The sequence below is a fragment of the Globicephala melas genome, chromosome 7 (assembly GCF_963455315.2).
Source record: "Globicephala melas chromosome 7, mGloMel1.2, whole genome shotgun sequence".
NCBI classification, from domain to species: domain Eukaryota; kingdom Metazoa; phylum Chordata; class Mammalia; order Artiodactyla; family Delphinidae; genus Globicephala; species Globicephala melas.
Window position 1 is genome coordinate 74319475 of NC_083320.1, and position 17402 is coordinate 74336876.

At 38.8% G+C, this 17402-nt stretch overlaps 1 protein-coding gene across 4 annotated transcripts in view; it reads right to left on the reverse strand.

The window, feature by feature from the left end:
- The window catches only part of GPD2 (glycerol-3-phosphate dehydrogenase 2), a 134081-nt gene that overhangs the window by 85833 nt on the left and 30846 nt on the right, over positions 1 to 17402 (reverse strand). For all 4 annotated transcript variants that reach the window (XM_060302428.1, XM_060302427.1, XM_030852742.2 and 1 more), the window contains exon 2: positions 12117 to 12226. In XM_060302428.1, coding sequence (XP_060158411.1) covers positions 12117 to 12218 — 102 coding nt within the window. In that variant the 5' untranslated portion in view covers positions 12219 to 12226. The remainder of the gene's footprint in view (positions 1 to 12116; positions 12227 to 17402) is intronic.

Here is a 17402-nt window from a genome sequence, read left to right on the forward strand (position 1 = left end):
TTCAGATTTCACATTTAACTAAAAATATAGAGTATTTGTCTTTATCTGACGAATTTCAATTAGCATAATACCCTCCAGGTCTATCCATGTTGTCACAAATGGGAAGATTTCACTCTTTTTTTATGGCTAATATTCATCGCATATATATACCACATCTTCTTTATCTATTCATCTGTCAGTGGATACAGGTTGCTTCCATATTTGCCTATTGTAAATAACGCAGCAATGAACACTGGGGTGCATGTATCTTATTGAATTAATGTTTTTATTTTCTTCAGGTAAATACCCAGGTCACCAGCGGGGAGAGGGTGGGAGGATAGGAGAAATAGGTAAAGGGAATTAAGAGGTACAAACTACCAGTTATAAAATAAATAAGTCACAGGGATGTAATGTACACCACAGGGAATGTAGTCATTAATACTATACTAACTTTGGTGCATAATCTATAAAAATATCAAATCACTATGTTGTACACCTGGAACTAATATAACATTGTGAGTTAACTATACTTCAACTTAAAAATAATATAAATAAGTACCATAAATTGCTATGTTTCACATAAAAATTAGGATTTCTATCTGAGATCTGCTGAAACTGAACAGCAGCTGCTGCCCTTAGGCAGGGCTGTGCACCCTTGTTAGCCCAGGATTCCCACTCACTGGCTTCACACGTTCATCATCCCAGCCTGGCCCCTGCAGGCATATAAGTTTGCTAAGCCTGGACTAAAGACAGGACAAGTCCAGCACTATCAGATTCAGGATCTATTACCTAATTCAGCCACTGACGTCAGAAGAAAGGAGAGCCCAAGACACAAAGCAAACTGCCTTGTGCCTAGCATAAGTCCAAGCACAGATCCAAAACAAAAAATTCTTATCTTGGTAGAATTAGGAGAATACCTAATATTTAATATTACTTTGATGTTGTTATTTCTGATTATATTTAATTATCGTGAGCTGTGGGGAAGTAGGTGGGTTTTTTTTAACTTGTAAGCAAAGGTTCCTCTACATTTTAAAAACATAAAATTCCTCCAGCATTCTGATAGCAAACATATGGCTTTTGTCAAGAGACTGGCACATAGAACACCTATACAGAATTGAAAGCCGAGTTCATAATCTTTGAGAGTTTACATCCCAGAGAACAAAATGGGATTCAGAATGAGATCAGTTTTACTATGTCTGTACACCATTAGACTTGCAAATTTAAAAAAATATATATCCTAGACATTTGCAACTTCAGGTGAGACCGAAAACAAGACCTAATAATTAGTGTCTATTTCTGAAAGAAATGCATACTTAAAGACCACATGCAATTAACAACCAGGCTGTCCCGTAATCATGTAGAGTAATAACTGGAGAATAAAGTAGGGTTTCATGCAAATCACTTCTTACTGCAACTATCACTCTCTCTCTCTCTTTCTCTCATTATGTGATTGAATCATATATATTGATAATGGAATCATTAGATTTAAGGGGAATGGCTTCATGTTTTGTTGTCACTGAAAAATACCATATTCCATATTCCTGGAAACGAAATGCAATAAGCATCTCCTTAGAATGAATCCTAAGATGTTTTAATGACCTTTCACCTCCTGAATCACTTTGATTCTAAACAATGGTGTTTCTTCTTATACTTACAGGACAGTAAGCAACATTTCTCAATATAAACGTACTGGGTGAGGGATTCATGATTACTCAGTAGGAAGACTGGCTAATAGGTGGACCGTCATCTCCACTGGGGACCAGACAAGAGAAAATAAAACAAGTCCATCTTTCTAGGGTGGCTGAGAAACGAGCTCTAGCTCACCTTGAAGGTGCTATCGCGCCTTTAAGTGGTTGTGATTCCTTTAAGAAATCGCAAGGAAGCTCTTTTAATACCAATCACAACATAGCCAAATCATTAAATTATACAACTTTTTTATAGCTGAAAAATAGGTAAAACCCTTTGGCTTTGTCTGAATCTACTTCAAATAAAATCATATAACTACGTGATCTGAGGTTTGAGGGATACGTTTTACCAGTTTTCAAATAAGTATTTTAAAGACATAGAATATGTGTTTGGAGGTGTCTGAACTTGATATTGCTCTTCTATTCCAATAGTGTGCTGAGAATGAAAGGATCTAGAGAGGGAGCCTGAGAGCAGGGAGTGCAGAGAGGGAAGAAGAGCTGCTGCTAGCCCACACAATAACAAGCCAAGTCCCTTGGGTCTTACCATGACACCGAAGTGGGGCTTCCCTGGTGGCGCAGTGGTTGAGAATCTGCCTGCTAATGCAGGGGACACAGGTTCGAGCCCTGGTCTGGGAGGATCCCACTATGCCACGGAGCAACTAGGCCCGTGTGCCACAACTACTGAGCCTGCGCGTCTGGAGCCTGTGTTCCGCAACAAGAGAGGCCGCGATAGTGAGAGGCCCACGCACTGCGATGAAGAGTGGCCCCCGCTTGCCAAAACTAGAGAAAGCCCGCGCACAGAAACGAAGACCCAACACAGCAAAAATAAATAATAATTTTAAAAAAAAGGAGGGAGTCATCCTTTGACCAGTGAGGAAACGGAGTTTTGTTATTCTTTGGGCAAGTAACTGAGAGAATCAGAATCTGATCCCTGGTTTGACTCCAAATCCCATGTCCTCAGCTCTGCTAGGTTATCTTTCCCTGTATGTGTGGGTTACCTAGGGCTCTAGGTCCACCCGCCTTGCAGGCACCAGCGTTGCAGGGAACAGCTGATGGCAGCCAGTGGAATCAGAAGTCTGAGAGAACCTGCTTTGCCCACGGCCAGAAAGCCCAGGCAGTGACACCGAGGGTTCCACGAAATAGCACTTTTCCTTAAAAACCTCCGTAACACATACATTTGGAAATGGATACAGAACTGAAATGGGACTCACTTTCCCCCCCCCATCCCTCTCAGGTGAATAAAATGCTGACCCAATGAGCCAAAGGACCATTTCCAAGTTTCTCAATCCAAATGGCCCTTGGCTGCATTTTAATTTTAAGTTCAAAATAGTTTGGGGTATAATTTGTGATGCACGTTTTCCATTTCCCGGAGAATTATTTCATCAAATATATACACATTTATAATTTTTCTAGTTTATACTCACAAGCATATAATTGGATTTCAGAACTTCTTTGTTGAAAAATCACAAATTTTGAAATAAAGCATGTAAAATTATTTTGCCTAACATTGTCTAACATCTTAAAGCATCTATTTTCTTAATTTGCAAACTCTACCAAAAGGGGGCCTACCTAGCATTAACACAATGTAACTATTAAGCTGGAGAGGGAAGCTAGTAGACTTTTCCCAAAGCATTTCTAGAAAGTTTCCTCAGTCCCACAATATCCCTAAAAAGTTTCTTAAGGAGGCCTTAAAATGGATAAATAGTTGAAAGTGAAATGCAAAGTCAAATCAAAATGAATGTCAATGTTGCTCAGTTAGCAACAGCCTACAAGCTCACCAGCTGTCAACGCTAATCATAGCTCAGTCGTTGACTCACTGTGTGACCTATCGCAGTACAGTTAACCTCGCGGATTTTGTATGCCAGCAATAAAATAGCATCACAAACTCCTCGAAGGCCTGATGTGAGTTATAACTCAAAGATATTGCCATGGCCCCACTTTGGGAGCGAAGTGTTAAATAAAAACCAAAATTATAAGGAAAATGATAGGATGCACTTCAAAGAACATTTCCAGCTCTGTCTGCATAATTTCAGTACTTTCATGAAACAAGCCTCTGAGAAACGGTTAACCATATAGAGTTAGTTTCAACTCGCCTTATGGAAAATACAATGTGTTCAGAATCCTCATCGAGCTTTAGATATCAGACACAGCCCCAAGATATTTAGTTGTGTTTCTAGGAGAAAAACAATTCTTCCAGGAATCTAGGCACAGGGTTCTAAACAAGAGAAGAAAATGAATTATACAGTCTTTGGCATAAACTCTAACAATAAAACTGTTATCAAAAGAATGCTGCTTATTTGTCAAACTGATTAGAAATTAAAGTCAGGACACAGATTTAATGGCTGGATGCTTAAAACTTTTTCTCTTCTTCCAGAGAACACTGCTGGATTACACTTCCCACCCTCCCTTACAGCTGGCTAGAAATGATCCAGTGGGTCAAAAAGCTATAAAACATGGAGAAGCCACTAGGATAAAGGGACAAAGGTCCGTGAATGACTACAAGAAACAATTCCCCACCTATTCACACTGAAGTGTAATGTGAGTAAGGAAGAAACCTTCATTATAAGCCACTGAGCTCTGGGAGCTGCTTATTACACCAATTAGCTTACTCCACTTAATACACAAATAGGAGATATATTTAGCATTACAACCCAAGATTTGCAATTCCCATACTTTGTATACAGTCCAGAATCTTCCTCTGATGGGTTAGACCCCACCATATATAGAAAAATAAATCCATAGAGATAAAGCTCCAAAAGGACAGATAATCAAATGCAAACCATGGTGCAGAGACATTTCTTCCTTCACGTTTAACGTAATGCTGATGCTGACAGCTCTCTAAGCAGGCAGATGAACCTTGAAGCCTATTATTCAACCACTAGTCCTTTCTCCTCCTAAATATACATTCTTCATGTGGTCCCTAACACTACAGTTCCCACCTAAACATTAAAATCAACAGAAATGAAGACTGTTTGAGAACAGTTCCTGTTACAGCACTTTTATAAGATGTTTTTAAGAGAAATGCTCTTTATGAACCTATGAAAAATGCCTCTGGAGATGTAAGACTGTTTACTCAGAGAGGACAAATGAGTCTGGTAGCCAGAACTACCTCACAAAGTTTAAAGCAATCTGGTAAGCAGAAAGCCAACGTGTCAGGTGATAATTTCAGCTACATTAGTGCTCGGGGAGATTTCTACTGATTTCAGACCCACAGATATTCTTTAGCTTAGGAGCCAGAAGAATGTTTACAACTGAGGTTAAATTCTTCAAGATACTAAGTGCATTCAAAAAATAAATAGTTATATTCCATCAAAGATACTATTGAAAAGTGATACTTAAGTAGAATTTTTACAATTGAAATTTTCTCAGTTGACACCTTGTCCTAGATGTTATGCTTATGATTTTAAGTGTAACTTAAAAAAAATTTAAAGCACTTTTAGTTTTACAAAAAAAATTGAGAGGACATTCCAGAGATCTCCCATATACCTCCTGCCCCACATACAGCTTCCCCCATTATCAACATCACTCACCAGAGTGGCACATTTTTTAACCAAAGATGAACCTACACTGATACATCATAATCACCCAAAGTCAGTAGTTTACTTAAGGGTTCACTCTTGATGTTGGACATTCTGTGGTTTTGGACAATGTATCATCACGACAGTATCACACAAAGTATTTTCATTGCCCTAAAAATCCTCTGTGATCTGCCTATTCATCTCCCTGCATACATCCCTGGCAACCACTGATCTTTTTACTGTCTCCAAAGTTTTGCCCTTTCTGGAATGTCATATGGCTGGATTCATACAGTGTGCAGCCCTTTCAGATTGGCTTCTTTCACTGAGTCATACGCATTAAGGTTCCTCCGTGTCTCCTCACGGCTTGATGGCTCATTTCTTTTTAGTGCTGAATGATGTTCCATTGTGTGGATGGACCACAGTTTATTTATTCATTCGCCTGCTGAAGGCCATTTTGATTGATTCCAAGTTTTGGCAATTACGAATAAAGCTGCTACAAATATCCATGTGCAGGTTTTTGTGTGGACATAAGTTTTCAGCTTCTTTGGGTAAATATCAATAGGTGTGACTGCTGGATCATATGGTGAGAATATGGTTAGTTTTGTAAGAAACCACCCAACTATGGCATTCCAAAGTGGCTGTGTCATTTCGCATTCCCACCAACAATGAATGAGGGTTCCTGTAGCTCCACATCCTCACTAGTATTTAGTGTGCTTATGATTTTGATTGGTTGTGCTTATAATTTTTTTTTAATTTATTTATTTATTTTTGGCTGTGTTGGGTCTTCGTTTCTGTGCGTGGGCTTTCTCTAGCTGCAGCTAGCGGGGGCCACTCTTCATCGCGGTGCGCAGGCCTCTCACTGTTGCAGCCTCTCGTTGCGGAGCTCAGGCTCCAGACGCGCAGGCTCAGTAGTTGTGGCTCACGGGCCTAGTTGCTCTGCGGCATGTGGGATCTTCCCAGACCAGGGCTCGAACCCGCGTCCCCTGCATCGGCAGGCAGATTCTCAACCACTGTGCCACCAGGGAAGCCCTGTGCTTATAATTTTGATTTCTCTTTGATTGATATTCATCTTAAGGTTTCTCTAACCTCTACCAGTTTCTCTGGCCAGCAGTTAATGTAAGCAGCATTATGCCAATAAAAAGCTCAGCGATTTAAAGAAACCTGGTGCTGTATCTCTCTTATTACGCCAAACAAGGCTAGGTCTATTTCAAATATTTTATATCCTGTATGGGGGTGGGGGGGAAAGAAAGAGGTATAATAGATACTAAAGACCTGCTAATGTGTCAGGTACTGTGATCATTATCTTGTATATTCTGAACTGGTTAGTGCTTGGCAGGGGAGAAAAGCCTGGGAGTAAAGTGACAGTATCCTTACCTTATAAAGAAACTATAGAGTTCTGGAAACTTTCATAACCTGTGCACAGTAACAAGCTCACCAAAACCCGGCCACACTTGCTTAACAGACACATTCAGGGAGCTAAATATCTTTTCATTTGAGGAAACATTAAAATAACCCCCAAAGTAGATCTTACTTTGACTAGATATAATCATGCCATTATTTTTTTGCTGCTGCATCAATCCTATCTTCTGAATTTGGGGTCATTGGTACTACCAATCAAAAGACCCTCGTTTACTAGGATCTCTTACAAATAATGTATTGAGAGGGAGAGACTGAGAGTAAAACAATGTTCTCAAAATTCCTATGGATTTTAACTTTCATACTTCACTTTGCCTCGCATTAGCATAAGTAGTTTTCCTCACAAAGGTGGTATATAGGTTTACTTATAATTCAACTCACCTAATCCTATCAACTCACTAACATCACCACTATCGTGGTTTTCATGTTCCCTTCATTACCATGCATAACAAAGTAAACTATAGCCTTTAGTAATCCACTCAAGGTACAGGCTGTCCCTTACAAAGTGAGAGGCTATTTTGCAAAGCATGAAGATCCTGTTGTTAACAAATATTACTACATCATTGGCTTTAGGAAACAATAAGTTTAATTGTATTCCCCTTCAAGCTAAATTCTGATTTACCCTCAAAAACCAGGTTTACACCCCCCCCCAAAAAACCAGACCTTTCTAAATTGTTTCACCATAGAATTACAACAAATAGTGTTGTATTATATATTCATTAATTTATCAAAAAGACTATATTCACATAACTTTTTAGGAACATATCACCATATAAATCAAGTCTGCCATAAATTATATAAGCTTAAATAGAAAAAAAAACCACAGTGGGAACTTCAAGGAATTTATTACTTACAACAGGAAGAAAGTTTAAGCCAATAATTGGTGTTGTCTACCTTGTTATTGGCTCATCTTCAGATCAGGAATCAAGTAGAAGAGAAAACAGAAGGGTGTTTGTGTGACCGTTTGTAGCCATTCTCCTACAAGCTCAGATGAAGGACAGGCCATTTGCTACTAAACCTCAAAGTCTTAACACGGTATCCCTGAACCCAAGGGTCTCCAAAGATGAGAGCAACTTTCGTGCTCACTATATATTCATACAGTTATTCACACTTTATGTTCATATCCCCTGGGAATAACTAACACTTTTGGCAAGTTTACTATATTCCAGGAATTCTCCCAGGCTTTACTGCTCATCAACAGTCCTATGAGGGAAGTAGCACTGTTCTCCCCATCTTGCAGATGGGGGAAGAATGAGGCCTAGAGAATTTAAGAAAATTGCCCATAGTCACTCAGCTGTTCAGAAGCAGAGCTGGGTGTCGATGCAGACAGCCTGCAAAGATGCTCCAAAGATCGTGTTCTCGTCCTTTCTGTTACGTTGCTATGAACAGAACATCGACGAGAATCTCTCATTTCCTTGATTCTAATAATATCACTCCTCACACTGAAGAGAGATTCCCTGCCTATGCATGGTGCAGAAAAGAAGAAAAAAACATTCACATCTGGGCTTTGAGAAAGCTCTCTGTGGTTCTCAGGCTTCACCTCAGAGCTGGCTCCCAGAGCCCACCACACCTCCAGAGTGGGTAATGGAAGGAACAGTTTGAGCACGAGAGGCCCACCCTCAGCCCTAAAGAGATCTTTGTTACATCAACCACACCGCTGGGGTTAAAAAGGAGCCCACACCGTTACACCAGTTTCCAGCTAGGACCTAGAAGGTATGAAAGAAATGTGGAGTTTAAAATTTTTTCAAGTTTCCAAAAAAAGGCCTTCAGTGTCTAATGACAAGACAAAAGCCCGAGGCAGCCCTCAGTTAAAAGTTTGCAATCCTACCCTAGTTTTGCCCCCATTCTTCCCACCCCCCTGAGGAACCCTCCTGCAGCCCTGACTGTAACGCTCTCCACCACTGTTCCTTGCTAAGGTTTACCGCCTCCGAAGCTACCCAGGGCCCTCTCTCCTAATTTAAACTCCATTCTCCCACCACCTTGGAATTAGAAAAGGAAGCTGTCCCATGAAGTAACACTTCCCTTTCACTAGACAGTAAGGAGAGCCGAGAAAAGCAAACTGTCCCGAGAGGAAGACTGGATGTCTTCTAGGTCCCTTCCAATGAAAAGTTTATTATTAAACAGACCTATACTAAACAGTGAATGACAAATACCTTACTCTTGAAAATCTGCACACCACTGCAGGGGTGTTTGCTTGCTACATCCCTGGTGGGATTTAAGATAGTGCTGGGGAGTTTATATCCCACTACACGGCCTCCTGTTCCTTGGCATACAGCTGGTCTGGGGAAAGGAAAAATCAAGAAGGCTTTGTGGAAACTTAGTCACCTACATGTGGGTGAGGAAACAAAAAGAGAGGGAAAATGGAATGAATAGGAAGCCTTTCCAAGACTACTCAAAAAAATCCTACATGTATCACTGGAGGGGGCCTGAAGTGTGGATGTCATTTGTGGTCACAAACCTCCTTCCCTGCAGGTGGACACAGTCAAAAGAGGCCAACATTCCATTCATTTTCCCCCATCAGCTTCCTCGCTGGAATTGAAGATTTAGGTTGCCCAGCTCCAAAATATAATAATAATAACAACAACAATAACAACAGCTCTCTCCTTAGGCCATGATCTCCATCCTTTCTAAATCTGACCTTATCTCCAAAGAAAAAAAAATCTCTAGGCCTCACTTGGGTCAACAGTGGAGACTCTTCACCACTGAAAAACATAACATAAATGTTAATAGTATGCTTGCATGAAGAAAAGCCACACCATGAAGTAAAGTGGAACAAAAAAATCTTTGCTATCACCTCTAACCTCCAACCTGCCCACAAGAAATGCCAGTCTTCACAAATGTCTCTATTTCCTCACCTACGGTAGCTTTTATTCAAGCAACTGAGTAAAAGGTAAGTGAACCACATCTTAGTGGATTTCATTGTGTTTTCCATTTAATTAATCAAGAAAGTATATACAATAGTTTTCCTTTTATTCTTTTCCCTGCAAATACAAGCTAATTTAAAAGCGTTCTGTGAGCTGACCTAGCAGCTAAACACTTACAGCACTATCCCGTCACCAAAGGTGCTGAAACAACTGACCAACTTTTACAATCAACCCGTTTGTATTTGGAATACGACCTCTGCCTGTATTTTAGGAAGGAAGCTTTGCACCAGGAATATCAAATGAGCACAAGCTAGGTGCCAGGGGATGCAGAGCTTCGAGTGCAGGAATGCCAGCAAAATGTGCCTCAGCTTAAAAGTCAGCAGACAGTTTTCTCGGCCATCAGTACCTGGGGCTTTCAAAACCAACTTATTCTTAAAGGAGGACAGTTTATCAGTTGGAATCATTTCATAAAACTGGAAAAAAGATAAAAACACAAGCCAATACTTTAAGTATTGCTCTCAAGAAAAACAGAGCGTGCCTAGTCACATTTAAGGTCACAGCTTCTGTAAAATGTAGCCAAATAATGGGTGTCAAGGGGCAGTTTTTTTCTTGACTATTGAAGTCGGGAAAATTTCCTCCCCTAGAATGGCTCTGATTGGCAGATATTCTCTGAGAGAGGACAGCTGAGGCCTGTGGTCATTTTATGTCAATGGCTCAACTGAGATGGTCTCCTCCCCCCTCCTCACACACCCCTCTCTTTTTTGCCAATCCCTATGGTTACATCCAAAACTGCTACCCAAGATACGCTCACAGCAGTGGCTTAAAGGGACAGGAATCACTGCAAAAAGAATACACACACTTGGGCATATGTCTTATGCAACTCATTGATTGAATATGCCTATGGTGATTTTTCTCAAAAGAACTTGTCAGATTACAATTATAAATGACTTGAAACTGCTGGTATCTGTTTCGTTTGGCTATTAGGGTGGTCAGGATGTCTAACTTAGGAAGGAGAAAATGACAAAATGTCCCAGGAATCAACAGACCTTCATCTTGCTTGATTTTACTGACTAAAATTAACCCCTAACTTGATGGATGGGAGGCAGTATCAACTGCTTATTCTATTCTGTGAAGAAGAAAAGTCAAACAACAACGACAACAAAATATATTTCTGAAACAGTATTCCCTAGGTTCAAAGTTAAGTTATTAACTCGGAAATAGAACATGCTTACTGTTGTTAACAGACATGAACCATGTACAAATTTAGCAACAACTTACCATACTAGACATCGTGACCTTTGGCACTGGCACTATCCAATATCGTTTCAGATACCACCGGTAAAAGATGGCAGAAGTAATCTAATCTGTTAAAGTCCATGTCCCCAACAGAACTGCACTTCTAAAATAGCCTGAGCAAAACCAACATCTTTTCACACTTACTTTTAAGGAACCAAGGAAACATTTTAAAAGAAATAGTGCATCAAGCATGTTCAGCAGGTGAGAATGAGCTTCAATAGCAAGTCAGTAATACCTGCAACATGTATACCTAGGGAAACCTTAAGAGTAATGTGCTCACAGTTAAGAATGAAAAAAACAAGCACAACCTGTTCAATATCGTCCATCTTTAGGAGGTAGCACTAGAAATTAGCTTCTTTTTTATTTATAAGCCAGCAAATTGATTCTTCTTAATATGTGTTTTTAACGTGGTATTTCCCATTCAGGACATGGGACTCCAAGCAACGTGGCTGGCTCCACCACCATGTAGCACAAAGAAACAGAAAAAACATGTACAAGACAGCCCAGGCAGGGCTTAAAGGTTCTCACAAAAATGTGGGATGTGAGTAGTTCATAGAGAGCCCAGCTACAAATAGCTTCCCAAATTCCTTCACCTCCATCTTTGAATTGGGAATGCACCAACCAACTGGTATCACAAAATGCCCTAATGACATAGGGAAGGGGGAACAGGAGATTAATACTAACTACTGAGGTTAGTATTTCAAGCCTGAAAAGAACAAAACCATTCACCAAAGTTATTTCCTGGCTGAACTATGGGAAGGCATAGTTGTAGTGCAAAGGGGAAAAAAAAAACAAAATGAAAATAAACTGAACACTTTAAATTATTTGGAAACTTCATACCAATCTCATTTTCATAGCTTTCTCCCACTAAAAATTTTACCCAATATAAAGTAATAATACTACATAAGTAACTAAACTTTTCAGAAATAAACCCAAGATTCCGAGTTGAGCCTTTTGTATAGGCTCTTTCTTTTCCATTTCCTTTCTCAGCTGCCTGCCTTCTAATAAGACAAACTCTTGGCAGGAGCATAGAAGGTATCCAGACATTTGGATGAATTAGACAAGGAAAGTATAAATGAATAAACCCTGGCACTCTGAAATGAAGCAGTCTTTTAAAACCAAAGAGCCAAAACAGAGGCTAAATAATATAATGCTTTCTGACAAAGAAATTTACTTTTTAAAAAATGAGATATACACAGTTCTCAAGGATCATTAAGGCAGTATTCTAAATTAGTGTCTTTTTCAGATCAAGCTGAGACAGTAATTTCTAAACAATACCATTAGCCTACACACGCCCCATACGCAGTTCTTTAACAGATTTGTTTCATATTATAATCAATACATGTACAGTTACTTACCTGCTTCCTTTTGTAATGAGCAAACTGAGAAAGGCCTAGAACAGTTGCAAGAGCACCTCCTCCAACAAGAATAGTCCCTTTCACTGCCTTTTGAAATGCCATTTCTTAGCCTACAGAGACAAAAAAAGAAACAAAAAAGTTATTTGGGATTTTTATCACACAATAATCCAGAAACAAAAAGAGACTGCCTAGATTATGAAATTATGTTAAACTAGAAAAGAAAACACACAATAAGGAATTTGTTAACATACCAATTTGTATACCACAATTCAAAAACAATACACAAAAAAACCAAGAAACTGACTTTATAAAATGACCATCCAATAGGAATTAAAGAAAGAAAAATTCAGAGACAACTGAGGTTATTTACATGGTATAAAGTCAAGAGAGCGGTGAAAAGAAATGGGTACCTGACAAAACTGCATGCTGTACTTGCAAATTTGTTCCACCACTAATCCCCTCCACAAAAAGAACTGGTGGAAGTCTTCTGTCACTCAACAGGACAATGAACCTCATGCCTGCCTTGGGTTCTCTGGCAAGTGTTGAATTCCACTCTGGTAACAACTCCCTTCCTGAGTTTTCCCCTTCAGAAAGAAGCTCTCGCTAAAACCAAAAGCCAATACATTTACATTTCTATCCCTGGAAGAGTCTACACTTTACAGATAAAAAGTAAAAGAAAACCATGCCATGATCCTTCTACAAAATGACAGATATAACACTGCTATCATTCCTTTCATTAAGGGAACTTAAAAAAAAAAAAAAAAAGGTTTCTTCTAGCCAGAGTTGCATGGCACCAAAATTTCAAGGGGAAACCCAGATCAAGCACTCCTTCGTGCTCACTGTATATTTCTAAATAAAGTCTTGTACTGTGTTAGCTCTTGACTTTCTTTCTTCTCACTTGTTAAAAAAAAAAAAAAATTCCACTATTGGATTGATGGAATTTCTTAATTTTTTTTTTTTGAGGACTTAAATAGTCTAACTTTTTCAGAAGCCAAAAAAAATAAAATAAATAAAAATAAAAATTCCAACGAAAAACATCTTACTCCCTTTTATTCTGATAAACAAAAAAAAAAAAAACAAAAAAACGATAACACTGTGTGATCACCTAAAAACAATTCTAACTTAGAGTTGATATTTAGCAATTTGACCTGCCTAAGTCTTTCACTTACAAAAGCAGCTGGCACACCCATGTGTTACAGGGAAGCCACTACCCTACTTTCCTGAATGGGTGGAGTTCTGACCTGTCTGGACAACATACCTTATGCTTTACAGATATCTCACAACTCAAATTATTTAATATGAAGTCAATTTTAACCTAGGATAGTAAAAAACATATAGTATCTCAATGTAAATTATGATACAGTTAAAATGTTTGAGTTCAGGGACTTCCCTGGTTGCACAGTGGTTAAGAATCCGCCTGCCAATGCAAGGGACACGGGTTCGATCCCTGGTCTGGGAAGATCCCACATGCCGCGGAGCAACTCAGCCTGTGTGCCACAACTACTGAGCCTGCGCTCTAGAGCCCACGAGCCATAACTACTGAGCCCCTGTGCCGCAACTACTGAAGCCCGTGCACCTAGAGCCTGTGCTCTGCAACAAGAGAAGCCACCGCAGTGAGATGCCTGCACACCGCAACGAAAAGTAGCCCCCACTCGCCGTAACTAGAGGAAGCCCACGTGCAGCAATGCAGACCCAACACAGCCAAAAATAAATAAATAAATTTATATATTAAAAAAAAAAAGTTTGAGTTCATGTTGACTGAATAGAATCTATTAGCATAACTATCCTAAATCAAAGAATTTCAAGTGCAGTTGGTAACTCTGACTCTACAGAAAATCCATTTTGGAATACTATAAATTATATACTAAAATAAAAGCTGGCATTTCTTAAAATTTTATTTTTCTTCTGATCTCATTCTTTTCTGACAAACTCCTAAATTCTAAGACTCATCTTTATTTTTAAGATTCTCACCAGAAAAATATTTCACATGCGTATGTTCTTTACTGCTGGAGGTCTCGTCTTTCCCATCCCTTCTCTGAATCAACCATCCCCTCTCTCCCAAGTTATGCAAAAGAGTTGGTGTATGTTGGCTGGGGCTTCCATTCATCATTCAGTCAACCCTAAGAAAAACCTAACGTCCACGATTGTTCTGATGGTGAAAACCGCAATTGAGCCAACTTGGAAGGCACCCCTTTGTCACAGCTCAGCATCACCATTCCTAGTACTGCTATAAATGTTCATATGGGTGCCTATCGCACAACAGAAACCCTAGCAGCCCGGAGACAGCATGCTATCCCCTGGCTAACTGGGCTTCCCTGACAATTAGAGACAGAGAATAGAGACCTAGTTCTAATTACCTGAACAATGCCTGTGCCCACCCCAAATAGATGGTAGCCTGGCAATCCCTTGGATGTGAGTTTTGCAGGTGGTTGACTTTAGCTCAGTATCATTCCTTCTGTCTTGTTGATAATGTCATTGATGACCTCACAAAGGACACCACACATCAGTATAGCTAACTGAGGGATGTCATACAACACAGTCATAAAGTGTCTCAGCAGAGGTGTTCATTCAGCCAGTTAAGTTTGGAGCTAGTTTTTCCAATTGTGTAGCTCCCTACATTCCCTGCTCACCTTATTATATTGCCTCAATTTGATTTTCCTGAAACCAAAACTTGCTAAGGAGGATATCTTCATGGATTTTCTCAATGAGCCACAAATACTATGGAAGAACTGCATTGACATATTATTTTGCAGAGTTATTGATAACATTGGCTATAATAAAGTTTCTTTTTTCAGTATTTTCATAAAATAACTTACGCTTAAATATTATTATTTCTATTGTGATCAAATTTATCCACAAGATAATCTAGCTGGTTGTAACGAATAAATCACTCTTACAAAAGCACAGAATCAGTCGGCTTCACCTGACTCTCCCAAGATGATGATGATAATGATCATCATCATCATTAATGTTATAATGACAATAGTTGCCATTTATTGAGTTATTTGCTAGGTAATGGGTACCATGCTTTTAATTCTTTATATATATCAGCTCATATCACCCTCACAACATCCTAATTTCATAAAAGAGGCACTTGCAGTTCAAAGAGAGTAGGGGATTTGTCCTAGGTCATTCCCTAGTAAGTGACAAAGCCACAGCTTAGTCTTTGCTCCTAATCACTAGGTGGTTCTGCCCTGCCTTTGCTCTGAAAAGCCAACCTCTCCCCAAGAGCCACACCATATTTTGCTATTACTCAAGAAAGCCCTATTCACAAGCAGTCACCCAAAGTGTACAGTCCCTTGGCATTAGGTTTCTCTAAGGCAATGAGGAAGACTCTGACAAAATATCTGCTAGTAACCTTCTGCCAGATGATGTAAAAACTTTGTTCTAACGTTGACAGAAAGAAATGTAAAACCAGATTAACGTTAAACTATGTGCTGTGAACTACTTATACCCACTTACATTCCATTATAAGGAAAAAAGTTTTCACAATGATGACAAAGAGGAAAAGATTGCTTCCTTCTACATAAAAGCTACAACCAGGAAGTTAGCAAAGACTGGGAATAAAAATGTCAATAAATCTTTACCTTTTGCAACTAAAAGTATGAGAAAGTCAGAGGTAGAAGAGAAAACCAGAGGTAGAAAAGGAAACCAGAGGTAGAAAAATCAACTAAAAGTAAAATTAGCTTAGTTATCATAGCCTGATGTCTGTGTTAAATAGCCTGTGAATAAATCACGTATACATTGACTCAGGACTGGCTCCTGCATTTGCACAGACCAATGCCAGCCCTCTAATTCTTGCAAGGAGAACACCAGGCAACTAAATAAAACCTTAAACAAAGTTAGTCAACTAAATATATCTGTGAGTTTATCAACTGCTCTCAAGGGGTTTGCAATCAATTTGGAGGATTAAATATCAAAGTCTGTCTTATAACAGTCTTATAACTAGTTGTGCTACACTGAATGTTACTAATACTCTCATAGACAGAAGACCCTGAATAGCCAAAGCAATCTTGAGAAAGAAGAACAAAGCTGGAGGCATCTCAATTCCTGACTTCAAACTATATTACAAAGCTATCATAATTAAAACAATATGATACTGCCATAAACACAGATACATAGATAAATAGAACAGAATAGAGAGCCCAGAAATAAACCCACGCATACATGGTCAATTAATTTTCAACAAAGGAGCCAACAATATACACTGGAAAAATGACAGTCTCTTCAATAAACGGTGATGAGAAAACTGGACCAGCCACATGCAAAAGAATGAAACTAGACCACTTTCTTACACCATACAAAAAAATCAACTTAAAATGGATTAAAGACTTAAATGATAAGACCTGAAACCATAAAACTCCTAGAATAAAGCATAGAGGGTAAGCACCTTAACATTGGTCTTGGTGATGATTTTTTTTTTTAATTTGATACTAAAAGCAAAGACAACAAAAGCAAAAAAAAAAAAAAATGAGTGGGACTACATCAAACTAAAAAGCTTCTGTACAGCAAAGAAAACCATTAACAAAATGAAAAGGCAACCTAATGAATGGAATAAAATATTTGCAAAACATATATTTAATAAAGGGTTAATATCCAAAATATATAAAGAATTCATACAACTCAATAGCAAAAAAAAAATTCAATTTAAAAACAGGCAGAATGACTAAGTAGACATTTTTACAAAGAAGACACACAAATAGCCAATAGGTACATGAAAAGGTGCTCAACATCAATAATCATCAGGGAAATGCACACCAAAATCACAATGAGATACCACCTCACACACACACATACACACAAAGTGAGGTAAGTGTTGGCAAGGATGTAGAGAAAAGGGAACCCTTTTGCACTGTTGATGGGGATGTAATGAATGTAGCCACTATGTGAAAACAGTATGGAGGTTCCTCAAAAAATTAAAAATAGAACCACCATATAATCCAGCAATTCCACTTCTGGGTGTATATACAAAAGAAACAAGATCACTATCTCAAGGAACTATCTGTACCCCCATGTTCATTCCAGCATTATTTGTAATAGCCAAGACATGGAAACAATCTAGGTGTCCATCAATGGATGAATTGATAAAGAAAATGTGATACACACACACCCCAACACATACACACACACACACACAGAGGAATATTATCCAACCATGAAAAAAGAAGGAAACCCTGCTATTTGCAATAATATGGATGAAACTTGAGGGCATTATGCTAAGTGAAATAAGACACACAGGGAAAGACAAATACAGTATAATATTACTTACATGTAGAATCTAAAAAA